The sequence below is a fragment of the Oncorhynchus kisutch genome, linkage group LG22 (assembly GCF_002021735.2).
Source record: "Oncorhynchus kisutch isolate 150728-3 linkage group LG22, Okis_V2, whole genome shotgun sequence".
Taxonomy (NCBI): domain Eukaryota; kingdom Metazoa; phylum Chordata; class Actinopteri; order Salmoniformes; family Salmonidae; genus Oncorhynchus; species Oncorhynchus kisutch.
This window is the reverse complement of record NC_034195.2, coordinates 40,459,093-40,480,980: the sequence shown is the minus strand read 5'-3', so window position 1 is coordinate 40,480,980 and position 21,888 is coordinate 40,459,093. Positions and strand designations below refer to the sequence as shown.

The following is a 21,888-nucleotide window of genomic DNA, read 5'->3' as shown; positions in this document are numbered from 1 at the left end:
TGTGCGCGAGTTTGGCTGTCCTTTAGAATCCATCATGTCGTCTTTGATCCCGTAGTCTATTAGTGTAACACTCCGAGCCTCACCCAGTCTACCCCTCCCAGCTCCACTACTCACCCTCCACAGCTTTGACTCTCTCCTGCTCCTCTCTCTGACGCTCCTCCTGAAGCAGCATCTCCTCCTCTCGTTTCTGCTCTGCCAGCAGGGCCTGCCTGTCCATGTCCACATCCCTCTGTTTCTGCTGCTCCACGTCAGCTATGGCTTGCAGCGTGTCCTGGACACACAGGAAACTATCAGTCCACTGGGTCTCACAGGAGACAGGACACACTAAGAACCATCTATACACAAACACACAGCTAGTCTCACCTCCTCCTCTTGGCTCATGCGTTTCTCAGAGAGCCGGTAAGAGCTGCGTACTGGGGTGGGGTCCAGCAGCCTCTGCTTCTGCTCATTCTCCTGGAGAGGCAAAATAATCAAGATTAAAACACAAACAAGTGGGTCCGTTATTCACACTTGTAAAAAAATAAATCACACGCAGTCGCATTGATCAAGTAATGCTTCCACGGGAGCCAAAACCCAAGCAGACCCTGGGGAATCCTCTTTGCTCTTCCAGCAGAGCTGTGAGGAGAGGGTTCACATGCCCTTTGGCAATTCAGGCTCTGTTCCTCCCCACCCCCTGACTACCCCACTTTAAACCACACCTACCGCGCTATTAATAATCAAATGTAACAATTAACACTAAAAGCCAGGGGAGTGGGGGTGGGTTGTTTCTTGTGTGTGTTCATTTGCAAACAGATCGTAGCATTGCCACTTCATGAAAAAGCCTATATTGCAGCAATTACTAAGTCCATGAGTATCAAAATTGGTCACAGAATACAACCCGTTAACATTTATACACAGACTACAACATGGAAGAAAAAAACTACAGAAGGAAGCTGCAGTCAGAGCGGAGCCCTCTGGGCTAGGGAGTTTCTATATCTATATCTATGTCAGGGAATTGGCTTGGTGCTTCCTGTCAGAGCCCATCAGATGACCGGGCCTGTGAACACCACCAGGGCTAGCCCCTTTCCCCTTTTAGAGTTCTGCCTGCCAGCAGCATGTGAACATGTTTGAGCAAGGCAGGTAGCTCCACTGGTGCTTATGGCCGCCGCCACCACAACTAGAGGGGGTGTCAAAGTGCTGACTTAGCTACAGCTCCCATCCCCCAGTCTTCTCTCTCTGCATCGCAGCACCAGCATGTCCCGGGGCTCCTCTGCTCTGCATTACCCACAGCACTTAATACCACACAGGAGATGGAGTGCCTCTGGTGTCGCCACTTAAGTGGTAGCCAATACTGCAGCGCATAGGGCCGTCAATCAAGAGGCTCCATCCCACCTCAAGGTGATCGCCTGCCTCCCGTCAGCGCCCCCACCAAATGGCTGTGATGGCCAGGGCTGTGGACGGGAACTGGAGGAATCCACGCTAGTGTGCGCTCACACACGCTACACATACTCTGTACTGCCAGAGCCTGCACCCGGTGGGAAGGGAATGTTCAGCAGCTTGAGAACTGTGAATATGTCCAGAAAGATACCAGCCAGGCATGCTGGCCGTGAAGGACAGGTCACCATCGGGTGATCATTAGAGAATGACCCCATGCCGACAGAATGGCCAAAGGGCTTTAGACCGGCACAGACGGGCAGGCTGTGTTGGGTTTCTATAGCAACAGGGCCAGTGTGTGTTATCAGACAAGAGGACACTAGGAAATGGTGGGCTAGGGATAGCAGCCACCACCAATCAGAATGTGCTCGTCTCGCAAAAGATATACTGTCTAACTATGTATCCTCAAAGATAAATGAGTATGCAATGTCTTAAAAGGGCAGCGTTTGAACAGTTAAAACATGGCGTCAATCTCCCAAGGCGAATCTCATTCCCCAGAAGAAAAACTAGTGATAAATGAGCGTCCCCAGCCCCGACTGTCACGCCAGCAGCAGCTGCACACAGGGCAACTGGTCCACAGTGAAAGACAGACATGCTTTGGGCCCAAGGCTCTGTAGGGTTTAGAAGCTGGTGTTCTGGGCAAGCAGAGACGAGTCCGCCTCCACACCTGTAGGTACATCACACAGCCTCCCTCCCAGCCTCCACTTCCCAACGCCTCCTGGAGTCAATGTCTGAATGAAGAGTGAGGAGAGAAGAGAGCTGTCTGACCTTGAGCTCGATCATGCTGCTGATCTCAGGGAGGAAGTTCTGGCTGATGATGCGGTAGAGGTGGCGGTCCTGGGGGGACGTTTTGTCCTTTATGCTCTCAGCCAGACTGGCCCACTGCTCCTCTGTGTCACACACCAGGGACCAGGCGCCACGCTCACGGTCTGGACGGACAGACACATCATGGTCAACATGAGTCCCAATCGTCAGCATCAAATATACATCTCTAGTCAGGAGTAGAAGTTGACCATGTTTGATAGCTTTGTCTTTTTGCTCTCACCTGTGCCTGAGTGCAGACCTTCCAGTCCATTCTCCTTCTTCACTTCGTTCTCCACCTCACTGAAACAAAAGGACAGCCCGTTAGGTATTTACCATGCACTCCAAAGCATTGCATGAACAAGGACTGGGGAAGAAAGCTGGTGAAAATATTTGTTTCTCTGGAGACATTTTGTTTGAGAGCGGAGAGAACTTGAGACCACAAAGGAGAGACCCTGCTGCTGGTCACCTTAGCTGGATCTCCTCCACTTTCTTCTTTGGTGGTCTTCCTCTTTTCCTCTTCTCTGCTGGTTTGATCACAAGGGCTTCACTGTGGGGGGACAAAATCATGAAAAACAAATATCCACCCACACTTTAAATTACACAGGCCTTTTACCTGTGTAGCTATTACCGGAGTGACCCGTGTAATTAACCTCTAACAGGCTAACAAGTACATGTAGTTACGGAGAATAACTAACTATGTTGGTGCCCACTTTGTCCTTCCTTAGAAAACATAATTTGCATTAGGAAGTGCTACTGTTTACATAGGTCATTTCATTACAAAAACCAGAACGCATATACAGTGCCTTGCGAAAGTATTCGGCCCACTTGAACTTTGCGACCTTTTGCCACATTTCAGGCTTCAAACAAAGATATAAAACTGTATTTTTTTGTGAAGAATCAACAACAAGTGGGACACAATCATGAAGTGGAACGACATTTATTGGATATTTCAAACTTTTTTAACATTTCAAAAACTGAAAAATTGGGCGTGCAAAATTATTCAGTCCCTTTACTTTCAGTGCAGCAAACTCTCTCCAGAAGTTCAGTGAGGATCTCTGAATGATCCCATGTTGACCTAAATGACTAATGATGATAAATACAATCCACCTGTGTGTAATCAAGTCTCCGTATAAATGCACCTGCACTGTGATAGTCTCAGAGGTCCGTTAAAAGCGCAGAGAGCATCATGAAGAACAAGGAACACACCAGGCAGGTCCGAGATACTGTTGTGAAGAAGTTTAAAGCCGGATTTGGATACAAAAAGATTTCCCAAGCTTTAAACATCCCAAGGAGCACTGTGCAAGCGATAATATTGAAATGGAAGGGGTATCAGACCACTGCAAATCTACCAAGACCTGGCCGTCCCTCTAAACTTTCAGCTCATACAAGGAGAAGACTGATCAGACATGCAGCCAAGAGGCCCATGATCACTCTGGATGAACTGCAGAGATCTACAGCTGAGGTGGGAGACTCTGTCCATAGGACAACAATCAGTCGTATATTGCACAAATCTGGTCTTTATGGAAGAGTGGCAAGAAGAAAGCCATTTCTTAAAGATATCCATAAAAAGTGTCGTTTAAAGTTTGCCACAAGCCACCTGGGAGACACACCAAACATGTGGAAGAAGGTGCTCTGGTCAGATGAAAACAGAATTGAACTTTTTGGCAACAATGCAAAATGTTATGTTTGGCGTAAAAGCAACACAGCTCATCACCATGAACACACCATCCCCACTGTCAAACATGGTGGTGGCAGCATCATGGTTTGGGCCTGCTTTTCTTCAGCAGGGACAGGGAAGATGGTTAAAATTGATGGGAAGATGGATGGAGCCAAATACAGGACCATTCTGGAGGAAAACCTGATGGAGTCTGCAAAAGACCTGAGACTGGGATGGAGATTTGTCTTCCAACAAGACAATGATCCAAAACATAAAGCAAAATCTACAATGGAATGGTTCAAAAATAAACATATCCAGGTGTTAGAATGGCCAAGTCAAAGTCCAGACCTGAATCCAATCGAGAATCTGTGGAAAGAACTGAAAACTGCTGTTCACAAATACTCTCCATCCAACCTCACTGAGCTCGAGCTGTTTTGCAAGGAGGAATGGGAAAAAATTCAGTCTCTCGATGTGCAAAACTGATAGAGACATACCCCAAGCGACGTACAGCTGTAATCGCAGGAAAAGGTGGCGCTACAAAGTATTAAGTTAAGGGGGCTGAATAATTTTGCACGCCCAATTTTTCAGTTTTTGATTTGTTAAAAAAGTTTGAAATATCCAATGTCGTTCCACTTCATGATTGTGTCCCACTTGTTGTTGATTCTTCACAAAAAAATATAGTTTTATATCTTTATGTTTGAAGCCTGAAATGTGGCAAAAGGTCGCAAAGTTCAAGGGGGCCGAATACTTTCGCAAGGCACTGTATAAATGCGCACACACACACACAGTAAAGTATCAGAGAATCCAAAAAATAGAAAACATGGTTATATACGCTAGCATTGTGTTCACATACTACGACCTCTTATTGGTGAATTATGGGCAAGCCAAACCATTCAACGTCTACAACTGATGTCCTATGGTGCAACCCTCTTACCGGAGCTGCTCTGCTTTCCTCTTGACCGGGTCCTCTTTGTACATGCGGGTACCATAGAAGTACCAGTAGAGGGTACCGTTCCCATCTTGACCCAACGGCTCCACGCGCAGGCTGTCCGCATCCAAGCCCTGGGATCAAACATTCTATGGATTAATAATGTACAGTACCAGTCAACAGTTTGGACAAACCTACAAGGGTTTTTATTTATTTTTTAATATTTTTTAATAGGGAAGACATCAAAACTACGAAATAACACGTATGGAATCATGTAGTAACCAAAAAAAAAAAAAGTTAAACAAATCTAAATATATTTTATATTTGAGTTTCTTCCAAGTAGCCACCCTTTGCCTTGATGACAGCTTTGCACACTCTTGGCATTCTCAGCTTCATAAGGAATGCTTTTCACATATGCTGAGCACTTGTTGGCTGCTTTTCCTTCACTTCGCAGTCCAAATCATCTCAATTGGGTTGAGTTCGGGTGATTGTGGAGGCCAAGTCATCTGATGCAGCACTCCATCACTCTCCTTCTTGGTCAAATAGCACTTACACAGCCTGGAGGTGTGTTTTGGATCATTGTCCTGTTTAAAAACAAATGATAGTCCCAACTAAGCCCAAACCAGATGGGATGGCGTATCGCTGCAGAATGCTGTGGTAGTCATGCTGGTTAAGTGTGCCTTGAATTCTAAATAAAATCACTGCCAGTGTCACCAGCAAAGCACCCCCACACCATTACACCTCCTCCTCCATGCTTCACGGTGGGAACCACACATGCGGAGATCATCCATTCACATACTCTGTGTCTCACAAAGACATGGCGGTTGGAACCAAAAATCTAACATTTGGACTCATCGGACCAAAGGACAGGTTTCCACGGTCTAATTGCTCGTGTTCTTTAGGACAAGAAAGTCACTTCTTATTGGTGTCCTTTAGTTGTGGTTTCTTTGAAGCAATTTGACCATGAAGGCCTGATTCACACAGTCTCCTCTGAACAGGAGGCGGCAGGTAGCCTAGTGGTTAGAGCGTTGGTCCAGTAACCGAAAGGTTGCTAGATCGAATCACCGAGCTGACAAGGTAAAACTTTGTCGTTCTGCTCCTGAACAAGCGCAGTTCACCCACTGTTCCTAGGCTGTCATTGTAAAATAAGAATTTGTTCTTAACTGACTAGTAAAATAAAAAAGGTTAAATAAAATAAAACATAAAAAAACAGTTGATGTTGAGATGTGTCTTACTTGAACTCTGTCAAGCATTTATCTGGGCTTCAATTTCTGAGGCTGGTAACTAATGAATTTATCCTCTGCAGCAGATTTAACTCTGGGTCTTCCTTTCCTGTGGCAGTCCTCATGAGAGCCAGTTTCATCATAGCGCTTGATGGTTTTTGCGACTGCACATACATTATTTTTTTTTAGTTATTGAAATTTTCGGCATCGACTGACCTTCATGTCTTAAAGTAATGATGGACTGTCGTTTCTCTTTGCATATTTGAGCTGTTCTTGCCATAATATGGACTTGGTCTTTTACCAGATAGGGCTATCTTCTGTATACCACCCCTACCTTGTCACAAGACAACTGATTGGCCCAAACGCATTAAGAAGGAAAGAAATTGCACAAATGAACTTTTAACAAGGCACACCTGTTAATTGAAATTCATTCCAGGTGACTACCTCATGAAGCTGGTTGAGAGAATGCCAACAGTGTGCAAAGCTGTCATCAAGGCAAAGGGTGGCTACTTTGAAGAATCTCAAATATATTTTGATTTGTTTAACACTTTTGGTTACTACGTTATTTCATAGATTTGATATCTTCACTATTATTCTACAATGTGGAAAATAGTAAAAATAAAGAAAAACTCTGGAATGAGTAGGTGTGTCCAAACTTATGACTGGTACTGTACATAATTCACTTCATCAGGTTAGATAGCACTTCTTCAGCCAGTCACCATAAATGGCATCACAATAATTCACCATAACTACAGCTAACTACAACAACAAAAAAGTGTTTATCCATTTTTTTTTTAAAACCGCTTTCCCCATGCTAACTCTGACACAGTCATACCAGGAGTTAATAAACAAGGTGCAGACTTGCGGTAACCGGTGTACTCTCTGTGTGTGTGTGTGTGTGTGTGTGTGTGTGTGTGTGTGTGTGTGTGTGTGCGCGCGCGCGCGCGCAGTACCTTGAGCAGGTCGAAGACATCGGCAGCGTCCAGGCGGTAGTCACACAGCCTGTGCAGCAGTTCCACCTGCGTGCGTGGGGCCAGCTCCTCAAAGGGCCCCTGGCGCAGCGGGTTAGGCTTCCCCTCCTCCAACTCCCAGCGGTAGTTGATGATGTCGTCCAGGTAATCGCTGAATGCCTGGGGGCTGAAGGGGAGAGGAGTGATTAGTCCCATATGTTTTCCCACACCTAGTAAAGTGTTGCCATTAATCTCTGAGACAATGACATGCTAGTATGACAATACAATAGTAAGGAGAGCTGGGTATTAACAAAACCATATTGAGATCTACTGCAGTGAATTTAGTTGGAGCAAACTAGTCAAGGGTTCCAATACAACATTGGATAATTTTGTTGTTTCTAACCCAAGTCATTAATTCTCAAATGCCTACTGTTCTTATAGTGTCAAACGGTCAAAACTTGGAACATGTACTTTGTATTGATACCAATCTAGGCAGTTACAAGGAATACCGATTGGACGTTGGTTGGACAGAAATTACAACAAAATAATCCCCTTAATATAAAGACCTTCGAAGAGACCATTGGGATCTGACAATAGCAGCACCATTACTCACTCACTTCCAAATCCTTGTCCTTAAAGTTAAGAAAAGTAGGCTGTCCATTGTGATAATCATGAAATAATTCAAGCTGCCATACCGTAGTAGTTCGAGGAAAAAGGAATGCGAAAAGAAAGCCATTTTGTTTGCATTTGAGTGGGTTTGTATTAGTGACGCACCGATATCGATATCCTATATTTTCCTTGCCAAAAAAACCTGATACTGATAACTGATATTAAACATTTTAGCGGCCTTTTAAGCATTCTAGTACAGTTAAATAGTTAACACACACACGCAGCGGTCGCAAGAGGCATCACCACAGTCCCTGGTTCGAATCCAGGCTGTATCACATCCGGCAGTGATTGGGAGTTCCATAGGGCGGCGCACAATTGGCCCAGCGTCATCCGGGTTTGGCTGGGTAGGACGTCATTGTAAATATGATTTTGTTCTTAATGACGTGCCTAGTTAAATAAAAGGTTACACACACACCAAAAAGTTATTTTGTTGGCATTTACGTATGTCCCCATTACCAGTAAAACATAATCAAAACCTATTTCTATCACTTACTTGCTGTTCTGTTTCGTTGTTCATTTGTTCAGTCGTTTCATTCTCAACCAGGATTTCATCATACATATCAAGCAGTGAAGTTTCAGCTCTCTGTCCGTGGCCTCTCTTCGTCGGTGCGCACTGTCACTGTCACTGTGTCCATCTCTTTCCATCTTGTCCAGCTGTCTATGTAACATTTCACAAAAACCCTGTTTCTTGTCTGTATCGAAGTAGTGGTCCTTGTACATAGCGTTGAGCATGGTGGCGACACAGCAAAGAGAAAATGCCACCGAATCGCTTGTTCACAGCCTGTGTGGGCAGTTTTGTTGCCGGGGCAAACTGTCAAGGGCAACTGTTTCATTCATTCATTAGAATACAAATACTACACTAAACAATGATATAAAGTGCAACATGTAAAGTGTTTGTCCCATGTTTCATGAGCTGGAAAAAAAGATTCCAGAAATGTTCCATATGCACATAAAGCTTCCCAAATTTGGTGCACATTTGATTACATCCCTGTTAGTTTTGTTGAGCAGGCGTTTCAATGCATTGACAGAGGGTATCACATCTGCTGCAGGCACAGTTGATGAGCTGATTTCTCGAGCCAGTTGTTTGAATGGAGCTAGCATGTTCATGTTTCCAAGTTTCAAACATGTTCGCAAATGCCATTGAAATTGCAGCAGCGGTATGACAACCAGCATATTGATGAGCATGCAATAAGACTTTCCTTAGTGCGAAATCCTCGATGACCCACTGTGCTGTCAGACTCAGCATGCTCATGGGGCTGATATCACTGGTCCAAATGTCAGTTGTGAAGCTAATAGCAGTGACGCTATTACTGTGTAACTCCAGTCGTGCAACATCTGAAAAAATGTGCCCCCCCAAAAAAAAAGTGTACTGGTGCTCAACCAGTCGGCGAAAGCCAACATCACCCATGATAGAGAACAGTTGATTGTCAAGGGCTATGGATTTCGCCTTTGAGTTGTCTCACTGAAATGATCTTACTCATTCAAATGACTGCTCAACTTGTTGACTGCTCGATCCATACAGCAGACATTGTGGGCTAGGTTAAGAATGCTGTGTTGCACGAGTAGCGCAGAATTTTACGTAGCGTCATTACGTCATGTCCCTTCATTATATACAAAGATGTTCTAATCTCTGTTATATAGGTATGCACGTCAGTTTTGACATCAGTTTTGCACATCGCCGTTAAACTAGATATCAGGCCGATACCGATGTTGGCATTTTTAGCTAATATCGGCCGATTCCAATATGTTCACCGATATATCGGTGGATCCCTAGTTTGTATCATTGTTCTAAGTTGGATGCTGGTAAATAAAATGTTTTTGGGTCAGATTTGTCTGAATAATCTGGAACCCTTCAGATCTCGCTCAGTTGCATAGAAACAAGGAGTCAGGGCAGGGGTGAGTGCCAACACAACAAGCGAAAATGAGAAAGAAAATAGCTTATCTTGAAAGAGCAGTGTGCACGTTCAGACAGCTGCAGCCCCCCCCCCCGGAGCGTTTAACAAGTGCGGATGAAAAGTGCAGCTCCGTGAAAGGCCCGAGATGCCAGTGGCTGTCCAGCCCAATAAGGCCACCCGGGTGCGGAAACTGGATCAGTCCTAACCTCTCTCCCCAATCACAGGCAGACTGGTGCCTGGCCCGGTAGTGCTGATGGAGCAAGAGCAGGGGGCTCACTTATCAACAGTGAGTAAATGTCTTACTAAATTCTGGTGTACGTGGAGATTCTAGGATGTGCATGCGCCACAAATTATTGGGATTGATCAAACTGTCACACGCAACATATACAGTGGGGCAAAAAGTATTCAGTCAGCCACAAATTGTGCAAGTTCTCCCACTTAAAAAGATGAGAGGCCTGTAATTTTCATCATAGGTAGTACACTTCAACTATGACAGACAAAATGAGATGATAGTTTCCGGATTCGACCATATTAAAGACCTAAGGCTCGTATTTCTGTGTGTTATTATGTTATAACTAAGTCTATGATTTGATAGAGCAGTTTGACTGAGCGGTGGTAGGCAGCAGCAGGCTCGTAAGCATTCATTCAAACAGCACTTTTGTGCGTTTTGCCAGCAGCTCTTCGTTGTGCGTCAAGCATTGCGCTGTTTATGACTTCAAGCCTATCAACCTCTGAGATTAGGCTGGTGTAACGATGTGATGTGAAATGGCTAGCTAGTTAGCGGGGTGCGCGCCAATAGTGTTTCAAACGTCACTCGCTCTGAGACTTGGAGTAGTTGTTCCCCTTGCTCTGCATGGGTAATGCTGCTTCGAGGGTGGCTGTTGTCGTTGTGTTCCTGGTTCGAGCCCAGGTAGGAGCGAGGAGAGGTACGGAAGCTATACTGTTACACTGGCAATACTAAAGTGCCTATAAGAACATCCAATAGTCAAAGGTATATGAAATACAAATGGTAGAGAGAGAAATAGTGCTATAATTCCTATAATAACTACAACCTAAATCTTCTTACCCGGGAATATTGAAGACTCTTGTTAAAAGGAACCACCAGCTTTCATATGTTCTCATGTTCTGAGCAAGGAAGGAACTTAAACGTTTTCTTACATGGCACATATTGCACTTTTACTTTCTTCTCCAACACTTTGTTTTTGCATTATTTAAACCAAATTGAACATGTTTCAGAATTTATTTGAGGCTAAATTGATTTTATCGATGTATTATATTAAATTAAAATAAGTGTTCATTCAGTATTGTTGTAATTGTCATTATTACAACAACAAAAAACAAACAACAAAAATGTATTAATCGGTAACGGCTTTTTTTGGTCCTCCAATAAATCGGTATCGGCGTTGAAAAATCATAAACGTTTCGACCTCTAGTGTAGGCCCATACGGGCCCCTGGATGTTGTCACCAAGATGGGGAAGATAACAGACCAACATTGAGTTGTAAAGGTAAAAGGTAAAGGTAAATGCTGTTGTGTGCTAGTGAGCGAAAAAAGGTAGACCTAGTCAATATTAAAATAATAAAAATTAAATAAAGAATGTGGGGGTACTACTTACGTGATGTCTGTGCGCTGGTAGCATCCTTGCAGCAGTGAGACGAGGAGGTCAGCCAGAAAGTCTATGTCCTGCTTCTGTAGCGCCTCTTCCAGCTCCTACCACACAGAAGGGAGAAGAGGTCAGCCAGTGAGTTATATGGAGATCCTCTTTTTAAGGTACGCAAAAATATTTGTTTTAAAGTCAACATATAACATTTTATGGTTGGTATTAGTCACAGGTAGGTACGTAAAAAAAAAAGAAGCTGTGTGATTCCAAAGTGATACAGATGCCCTGGAGTAAAACGGTAGGAGGTGATGAGAATTTAGGGTTTCCAAGACACCGTTTGACATTTTCAATGAAACAGGAGCTCTCGTAGCAAAACTTCGTTGAAGTGTGGATATTGGAACTAGTAAATTGTCAGAGCCATAGGGGACCAGAATCAGGCAGTATTTCACCTCGAGTCGAGTACGCTTGATCATGACAAACAACCATACTAGATAGGCTGCGTGTAGGGACTGGTTAGGGTGATTGAGTTGCTGGGGGGAGGGGGGGACTAGCTCACAGGTTCTCAGAGGAGTCCTTTCTGCCAGCGGTTGGATGCGAGGTTCAAGTTCAACCCTGACCCCACTCCTGCCTGGCATTGTGTGGCCACTATTGAGGGTTTATGAAGCGGCAGTAACCAGGAGAGCAAACTCTAAAGGCCCTGAAAGAGCCAAGGAGAGACGGCAGCAGGAGCCTAAGGCCACCGTACAGACCAACCCCCCTCTCCTCCACTGTTACCCAGCATGCTTGCTCTCTCCCCGGGATACCCAAAGGCCCTCAGCTACAGAGCAGAGGCTGGGCAGAGACAAGGGAGGCTGAGGGCAAAAAACACTAATGCAAATGGCTCTATCAGCCAAGTCTCCATTCTACTTAACCTTTCTTCCCACTTTCCTAGGATGCAAAGCCACCCTTCAGAATTGGCTATTCCACTTAAAAAGTAATCCGCCTGCAGCTGACCTCCCCACCACTCCCTTCTGTCTCCATCTACAGAATTTACTTCTAAATTCTCTGCATAAAACACATCTCCCCTCCACCAACAAACCTCCCCAAAGAAAAAGCACGGTGACAGTCCAGAATTAACTGAAGGGTGAGGAGGCCCATTTCATTGTGCAGCCACAGCCTGCAGATTGCTGCCTCTCTCTAGATAAAACCCATCTAAGTGCTGGGGTCACTGGGGGGGTCAGCCTCCACACCTCTTGGCTGTGGAGAAGCTAGGAAGCTAGGAGTCAACCATCAGGATGAAACACAGGGGGGAGGGACAGAGAGTGCTTTAAAAACAGGATAAGTTGGATGTTTCTGCTATGGGATAAAACATTTAAAAATCAGATAGCTATTCAGGACTGGTTGGTGGTGCAACAGAAACTGATTCTTTATCTCCAAGTACTATTATTAAAACAGCAGAGTTCATTAAGCTGCTTGAGCACATTTCAAATGACCAATTTAAAAACCTATTGATCATGGTGTAAAATTAGACAGATTCTAATGGATCTAAAGAATAATTCAATATGAAGAGCCTGGGAGGAGGGAAGCTCACAACCTTGGGAGGGCCTGGAACTGGGGTGCCAGAAACCACAATAACATACACTAGGGTCAAAAGTTTTAGAACACCTACACATCAAGTGTTTCTTTATTTGTACTATTTTCTACATTGTAGAATAAGAGTGAAGACATCAAAACTATGAAATAACACATATGGAATCATGTAGTAACCAAAAAAAGTGTTTTGAGCTGTTCTTGCCATAATATGGACTATCGTAACTATTGTCACAACATCACTGATTTGCTCAAACGCGTTGAGGAAAGAAATTCCATAAATTAACTTAAGGCACACCTGTTAATTGAAATGCATTCCAGGTGACTCCATCATGAGGCTTTGGGCTCCCGATTGGCGCCGTGGTCTAAGACACTGCATCTCAGTGCAAGAGGAGTCACTATAGTCCCTGGTTCGAATCCAGGCTGTATCACATCCAGCCATGATTGGGAGTCCCATAGGTTGATGCACAATTGGCGTAGTGTCGTCCAGGTTTGGCCGTCAATGTAAATAAGAATTTGTTTTGAACTGACTTGCCTAGTTACATTTTTTTAAATGAAAAAAATGATGGTTGATAGAATGCCAAGAGTTTGAAGAATTTACAGTTGAAGTCGGAAGTTCACATACACCAAATACATTTAAACTCCGTTTTTCACAATTCCTGACATTTAAATCCTAGCAAAAATTCCCTGTCTTAGGACAGTTAGGATCACCACTTTATTTTAAGAATGTGAAACGTCAGAATAATAGTAGAGAGAATGATTTCAGCTTTCCTTTCATCACATTCCCAGTGGGTCACAAGTTTACCTACACTCAATTAGTATTTGGTAGCATTGACTTTAAATTGTTTAACTTCGGTCAAATGTTTTGTGTAGCCTTCCACAAGCTTCCCACAATAATTTGGGGGAATTTTGGCCCATTCCTCCTGACAGAGCTGGTGTAACAGAGTCAGGTTTGTAGGCCTCCTGGCTCGCACACGCCTTTTCAGTTCTGCCCACAAATTTTCTATAGGATTGGGGTCAGGGCTTTGTGATGGCCACTCCAATACCTTGACTTTGTTGTCCTTAAGCCATTTTGCCACAACTTTGGAAGTATGCTTGGGGTCAAATCCATTTGGAAAACCCACGTGTGACGAAGCTTTAAATTCTTGACTGATGTCTTGAGATTTTGCTTCAATATATCCACATAATTTTTCCTGCCTTATGAAGCCATCTATTTTGTGAAGTGCACCAGACCCTCCTGCAGCAAAGCACCCTCACAACATGATGCTGCCACACCCGTGCTTCACGGTTGGGATGGTGCTCTTCGGCTTGCAAGCCTCCCCATTTTTCCTCTAAACATAACGATGGTCATTATGGCCAAACAGTTCTATTATTGTTTCATCAGACCAGAGGACATTTCTCCAAAAAGTATGATCTTTGTCCCCATGTGCAGTTGCAAAACATAGTCTGGCTTTTTTATGGCGGTTTTGGAGCAGTGCATTCGTCCTTGCTGAGCGGCCTAGGTTATGTCGATATAGGACTTGTTTTACTGTGGATATAGATAGTTTTGTACCCGTTTCCTCTAGCCTAGCATCTTCACAAGGTCCTTTGCTGTTGTTCTGGGATTGATTTGCACTTTTTGCACCAAAGTACATTCTCTAGGAGACAGAACACGTCTGATTCCTCAGCGGTATGACGGCTGTGTGGTCCAATGGTGTTTATAATTGCGTACTGTTGTTTGTACAGATGAACATGGTACCTTCAGGCATTTGGAAATTGCTCCCAAGGATGAACCAGACTTGTGAAGGTCTACATTTGTTTTTCTGAGTTCTTGGCTGATTTCTTTTGATTTTCCCATGATGTCAAGCAGAGCGGCACTGAGTTTGAAGGTAGGCCTTGAAATACATCCACAGGTACACCTCCAAATGACTCAAATGATGTCAATTATTATTATTTATCAGAGGCATCTAAAGCCATGGCATCATTTTCTTGAATTTTCCCAAGCTGTTTAAAAGGCACAGTCAACTTAGTATACGTAAACTTCTAACCCACGGGAAGTGAAATAAATCTTTCTTCAAACAATTGTTGGGAAAATTAAATTGTGTCATGCAAAGTAGATGTCCTAAATGACTTGACAAAACTACAGGTTGTTAACAAGACATTTGTGGAGTGGTTGAAAAAGGGTTTTAATGACTCCAGCCTAAGTGTATGTAAACTTCTGACTTCAGCTGTATATTTTAATCTGTTTACGACTTTTTTGGTTACTACATGATTCCATGTGTTATTTCATTAGTTTTGATGTCTTCACTATTATTCTATACTGTCAAAAATAGTAAAAATAAAGAAAAGCCTTAATGAGTAGGTGTTCTAAAACTTTTGACCATTAGCGTAGTTAGCTACCAGTAATGCTGAGCGATTAGTGTTTTTTGAAGCTGACTCAATGTTGGTTCCATTATAAAATATTTAAAAAATTAAATAAAAAATAACACTGTTTTAAATTTGGGTTTTGATAATTTTTAAAACATAAAATGCATTATGAAACAAAAATCACAAATTTGAGCTTTTTAATTGACATTACCAAAGGCAAAAAGTTAAATTAAATTGTCAAAACATGAAAATATTCCATTGTCCAAATTGGGTAGACATCAAAAAAAGAAAAAAAAAGAAAGAAGACTATGAAATGTCAGTTGTGTAAATAACCAAGTTTTTATTTGACGACTTTTCCATTTTTCATTCCTTAAAGTTATGACAATCATTTGACAAGTTCTTCAAAGTAAATAAGGCATACTTTAACAAACTGTCTATCCCACGCTCTCCTCGTTGTGTACATTCCGCTCTCATCCAGTCTGTGTGTATCTAACCTAAAGTAGCAGGCATAAAGAAAATGTATCCATCTCTGTTAGAGGCGGAAAGAACAGGTGCAATGGATTATGGTCATTGTAGTTCATTAACATATTTCTGCACTGAACTATACCGAAGGAATAATATATACACTGCTCAAAAAAATAAAGGGAACACTAAAATAACACATCCTAGATCTGAATGAATGAAATATTCTTATTAAATACTTTTTTCTTTACATAGTTGAATGTGCTGACAACAAAAATCACACAAATTATCAATGGAAATCAAATTTATCAACCCATGGCGGTCTGGATTTGGAGTCGCACTCAAAATTAAAGTGGAAAACCACACTACAGGCTGATCCAACTTTGATGTAATGTCCTTAAAACAAGTCAAAATGAGGCTCAGTAGTGTGTGTGGCCTCCACGTGCCTGTATGACCTCCCTACAACGCCTGGGCATGCTCCTGATGAGGTGGTGGATGGTCTCCTGAGGGATCTCCAGACCTGGACTAAAGCATGCGCCAACTCCTGGACAGTCTGTGGATGGAGCGAGACATGATGTCCCAGATGTGTTCAATTCAGGTCTGGGGAACGGGCGGTCCAGTCCATAGCATCAATGCCTTCCTCTTGCAGGAACTGCTGACACACTCCAGCCACATGAGGTCTAGCATTGTCTTGCATTAGGAGGAACCCAGGGCAAACCGCACCAGCATATGGTCTCACAAGGGGTCTGAGGATCTCATCTCGGTACCTAATGGCAGTCAGGCTACCTCTGGCGAGCACATGGAGGGCTGTGCGGCCCCCCAAAGAAATGCCACCCCACACCATGACTGACCCACCACCAAACCGGTCATGCTGGAGGATGTTGCAGGCAGCAGAACGTTCTCCACGGCGTCTCCAGACTGTCACGTCTGTCACATGTGCTCAGTGTGAACCTGCTTTCATCTGTGTAGAGCACAGGGCGCCAGTGGCGAATTTGCCAATCTTGGTGTTCTCTGGCAAATGCCAAAAGTCCTGCACGGTGTTGGCCTGTAAGCACAACCCCCACCTGTGGACATCGGGCCCTCATACCACTCTCATGGAGTCTGTTTATGACCGTTTGAGCAGACACATGCACATTTGTGGCCTGCTGGAGGTCATTTTGCAGGGCTCTGGCAGTGCTCCTCCTGCTCCTCCTTGCACAAAGGCGGAGGTAGCGGTCCTGCTGCTGGGTTGTTGCCCTCCTACGGCCTCCTCCACGTCTCCTGATGTACTGGCCTGTCTCCTGATAGCGCCTCCATGCTCTGGACACTACGCTGACAGACACAGCAAACTGTCTTGCCACAGCTCGCATTGATGTGCCATCCTGGATGAGCTGCACTACCTGAGCCACTTGTGAGGGTTGTAGACTCCGTCTCATGCTACCACTAGAGTGAAAGCACCGCCAGCATTCAAAAGTGACCAAAACATCAGCCAGGAAGCATAGGAACTGAGAAGTGATGTGGTCCCCACCTGCAGAACCACTCCTTTATTGGGGGTGTCTTGCTAATTGCCTATCATTTCCACCTAATTTACACCTGTTGTCTATTCCATTTGCACAACAGCATGTGAAATTTGTCAATCAGTGTTGCTTCCTAAGTGGACAGTTTGATTTCACAGAAGTGTGATTGACTTGGAGTTACATTGTGTTGTTTAAGTGTTCCCTTTATTTTTTTGAGCAGTGTATAACCGCCGCCATGTGCAATAAAGATTTTACTGAGATACAGTTCATATAAAGGAAATCAGTTAATTTGAATAAATTCATTAGGCCCTAATCTATGGATTTCACATGACTGGGCAGGGGCGCAGCCATGGGTAGGCCGGGGAGGGCATCGGCCCACCCAATATGCAGCCAGGCCCACCCGCTGCGGAGGCAGGCCCAGTCACTCAGAATGAGTTTTACAAACAAAAGGGATTTATTACAGACATAAATACTCCTCTGCACCCCCTCTCCAATAGACGATCCCATAGGTGAAGAAGCCAGATGTTGAGGTCCTGGGCTGGCGTAGTTACAAGTGGTCTGCAGTTGTGAGGACGGGTGGACGCACTGGAAATTTCTCTAAAACGATGTTGGAGTCAGCATATGGCAGAGAAGTTAACATTAAATTCTCTGGCAATACCTCTGGTGGACATTCCAGCAGTCAGCGTGCCAATTGCACACTCCATTAAAACTTCAGACATCTGTGGCATTGTGTTGTGTGACAAACCTGCACATTTTAAAGTGGCCTTTAATTGTCCCCAGCACAAGGTGCACCTGTGTAGTGATCATGCTGTTTAATCAGCTTCTTGATATGCCACACCTGTCAGGTGGATGGATTACCTCAGCAAAGGAGAAATGCTCACTCACAGAGATGTAAACACATTTGTGCACAAAATGACAGAAATTAGCTTTTTGTGAATATGGAACATTTCTGGGATATTTTGTTTCAGCTCATGACACATAGGACCCACACTTTACATGGTGCGTTTATATTTTTTGTTCAATGTAGGTTGAATATTTGATTCATGAAAACTACAACTCGCTTCAGCCCAGTGTCCCACAGTTATTAACTTGATTTCTCTCTTTAGAGAAAACGATGCGATGGGCTCACACAAGAAACTAAAATACTATTCAAGTAATTGAACAGACATCAAATCAAATTTTACTGGTCACATACACATTGTTAGCAGATGTTATTGAATGTGTAGTGAAATCCAAGCGTGTGCTTCCAACAGTGCAGAAATATCTATCAATTCCACAACAACTTCCTAAAACACACACAATTCTAGGTAAAGGAATAAAAATATATACACACGTAAATATATGGATGAGCAATGACAGAGCGGCATAGGCAAGATGCAATAGATGGTTTAAAATACAATACAATACAAACATGCATACAATACAAACATGCATACATGAGATGAGTGATGCAAGATATGTAAACATGTTTATTAAAAGTGGACAATGATTTCATGTCTGTATGTAGGCAGCAGCCTCTGTTAGTAATGGCTGTTTAAAAGTCTGATGGCTTAGAGAGGAAGTTGTTTTTTTATGCTCAATTGTACATCTGTAAAAGTTTGACAATTTTAGTTGACAGGACAAATTTCTTCAGCCTCCTGATGTTGAAGAAGCACTGTTGCGCCTTGACCACACTGTCTGTGTGCGTGGACCATTTCAGTTTGTCAGTGATATCGACGTCAGGGAACTTAAAACGTTCCACCTTCTCCACTGCTGTCCCGTCGATGTGGATAGAGGAGTACTCCCTCTGCTGTTTCCTGAAGTCCACGATCATCCCCTTTGGTTTGGTTGACGTTGAGTGAGAGGTTGTTTTCCTGACACCACACCCCGAGTGCCCTCACCTCCTCCCGTAGGCCGTCTCGTCATTGTTGGTAATCAAGCCTCTACTGTTGAAACGTCTGCAAACTTGATAATTGAGTTGTAGGCGTGCATTGCCATGCAGTCATGGGTGAACAGGGAGTACAGGAGGGGGCTGAGCACGCACCCCTGTGGGGCCCTAGTGTTGAGGGTCAGCAAAGTGGAGATGTTGTTTCCTACCTTCACCACCTGGGGGCGGTCTGTCAGAAAGTCCAGGACCCAAATTCACAGGGCGGGGTTGAGACCCAGGGCCTCAACCTTGGAGGGTACTACGGTGTTGAATGCTGAGCTGTAGTCACTGAACAGCATTCTTACATTGGTATTCCTCTTGTCCAGATTGAATAGGGCAGTGTGCAGTGTGATGGCGATTGCATCATCTGTGGACCTATTGGGGCGATAAGAAACTTAAAGTGAGTCTAGGGTGAATGTAAGGTTGAGGTGATATGATCCTTGGTCTCTCCAAGCACTTCATGATGACAAAAGTGACTGCTACGGTGCGATAGTCATTTAGTTCAGTTACCTTTGCCTTCTTGGGAACAGGAATAATGGTGGCCATCTTGAAGCATGTGGGGAACAGCAGACCGGTATAGGGACAAATTGAATATGTCCGTAAACACACCAGCCAGCTGGTCTGCGCATGCTCTGAGGACACAGCTAGGGATGACTTCTGGGCCGGCAGCCTTGTGAGAGGGTTAGCACGTTTAAATGTCTTACATCGGCCACAGAGAAGGAGAGCTCACAGTCCTTGGTAACAGGCTGCGTCGGTAGCACTGTATTATCCTCAAAGCGGGCCGTCGGTGTCCGTGACAGGCCGTGACCCTGACATCGGTCAATAATGGCGCCGAAGAGGATGGCTGCAGTTTTACGGTCTCCTAACCAACTGTGCTATTTTGTGTTTTTTTCACATTGTTTCTAACCTATTTTGTACATAATGTTGCTGCTACACAGTCTCTTATGACCGAAAAGAGCTTCTGGATATCAGAACAGCGATTACTCACCTCGAACTGGACAAAGATCTTGTCTTTAATGAGTCTGACGCGAAGGATGTACTGCTTCTCCTGGACCAGGCACAAATTCCCATAATTTGCGTGTAGAAAATATGGAAATACAGGGGGTGGAGATCGGGGTGCCTTGTGAGAATATGTTGGCAACTGGGTAACCCACCTCTACCATCCATTCTATTGAAGCAATTAGGCCCGAGGGGGTGTGGGATATGGCCTATATACCCTGGCTAAGGGCTGTTCCTAGGCACGACGCAACACGGAGTGGTACATTGGCCATATACCACAAACCCCTGAGGTGCCTTACTGCTACTATAAACTGGTTGCCAACATAATTACAGCAGTAAAAATAAAATGTTGTCATACCCGTGGTATAAGGCTGTCAACCAAATCACTCTGTTCAAGACTATCCTACCAACAGGACATTAAAAACTGTAATATCTTATGTTTTACAGAGTCGTTGCTGAACGACGACAGGGATAATATACAGTTGGTTGGGTTTTCCATGCATTGGCAGGACAGCTACGTCTGGTAAGACGAGGGGTGTGTGTGTGTGTGTGTGTATATATATATGTCAATAACAGCTGGTCCAATGTCTAATATTAAGGAAGTCTCGAGGTACTGCTAGCCTGAGAAAAAGTACCTCATTATAAGCTGTAGACCACACTAATTGCCAAGAGAGTTCTCATCTATATTATTCGTAGCAGTCCATCTACCACCACAAATGATGCTGGCACTCGACTACACTCAACGAGCTGTGTAAGGCCATAAGCAAACAAGAAAATGCACATCCAGAAGTTGCACTCCGAGTGGCCGGGGACATTAATGCAGGCACACTTAAATCCGTTTGAACTAATATCTACCAGCGTGTCACATGTGCAACTAGAGGAAATATACAGTGCCTTGCGAAAGTATTCGGCCCCCTTGAACTTTGCGACCTTTTGCCACATTTCAGGCTTCAAACATAAAGATATAAAACTGTATTTTTTTGTGAAGAATCAACAACAAGTGGGACACAATCATGAAGTGGAACGACATTTATTGGATATTTCAAACTTTTTTTTAAAATCAAAAACTAAAAGAATTGGGCGTGCAAAATTATTCAGCCCCCTTAAGTTAATACTCTGTAGCGCCACCTTTTGCTGCGATTACAGCTGTAAGTCGCTTGGGGTATGTCTCTATCAGTTTTGCACATCGAGAGACTGACATTTTTTCCCATTCCTCCTTGCAAAACAGCTCGAGCTCAGTGAAGTTGGATGGAGAGCATTTGTGAACAGCAGTTTTCAGTTCTTTCCACAGATTCTCGATTGGATTCAGGTCTGGACTTTGACTTGGCCATTCTAACACCTGGATATGTTTATTTTTGAACCATTCCATTGTAGATTTTGCTTTATGTTTTGGATCATTGTCTTGTTGGAAGACAAATCTCCGTCCCAGTCTCAGGTCTTTTGCAGACTCCATCAGGTTTTCTTCCAGAATGGTCCTGTATTTGGCTCCATCCATCTTCCCATCAATTTTAACCATCTTCCCTGTCCCTGCTGAAGAAAAGCAGGCCCAATCCATGATGCTGCCACCACCATGTTTGACAGTGGGGATGATGTGTTCAGGGTGATGAGCTGTGTTGCTTTTACGCCAAACATAACGTTTTGCATTGTTGGCAAAAAGTTCAATTTTGGTTTCATCTGACCAGAGCACCTTCTTCCACATGTTTGGTGTGTCTCCCAGGTGGCTTGTGGCAAACTTTAAACGACACTTTTTATGGATATCTTTAAGAAATGGCTTTCTTCTTGCCACTCTTCCATAAAGGCCAGATTTGTGCAATATACGACTGATTGTTGTCCTATGGACAGAGTCTCCCACCTCAGCTGTAGATCTCTGCAGTTCATCCAGAGTGATCATGGGCCTCTTGGCTGCATCTCTGATCAGTCTTCTCCTTGTATGAGCTGAAAGTTTAGAGGGACGGCCAGGTCTTGGTAGATT

At 43.9% G+C, this 21,888-nt stretch overlaps 1 protein-coding gene across 2 annotated transcripts in view; it reads right to left on the bottom strand.

Annotated features, from left to right (window-relative positions):
* Window positions 1-21,888, bottom strand: part of LOC109867119 (cat eye syndrome critical region protein 2) — a 51,579-nt gene that overhangs the window by 12,805 nt on the left and 16,886 nt on the right. Inside the window, exons 2-9 of one of the 2 annotated variants that reach the window (XM_020456045.2) lie at window positions 11,154-11,248; window positions 6,979-7,162; window positions 4,809-4,936; window positions 2,684-2,764; window positions 2,459-2,517; window positions 2,182-2,342; window positions 364-453; window positions 115-271 (exon numbers count right to left, since the gene is read on the bottom strand). In XM_020456045.2, the coding sequence (XP_020311634.1) occupies window positions 115-271; window positions 364-453; window positions 2,182-2,342; window positions 2,459-2,517; window positions 2,684-2,764; window positions 4,809-4,936; window positions 6,979-7,162; window positions 11,154-11,248 (955 nt within the window). Of the gene's footprint in view, window positions 1-114; window positions 272-363; window positions 454-2,181; window positions 2,343-2,458; window positions 2,518-2,683; window positions 2,765-4,808; window positions 4,952-6,978; window positions 7,163-11,153; window positions 11,249-21,888 lie in introns of those variants that run through there. The other variant, XM_031801699.1, reaches the window with a different exon arrangement.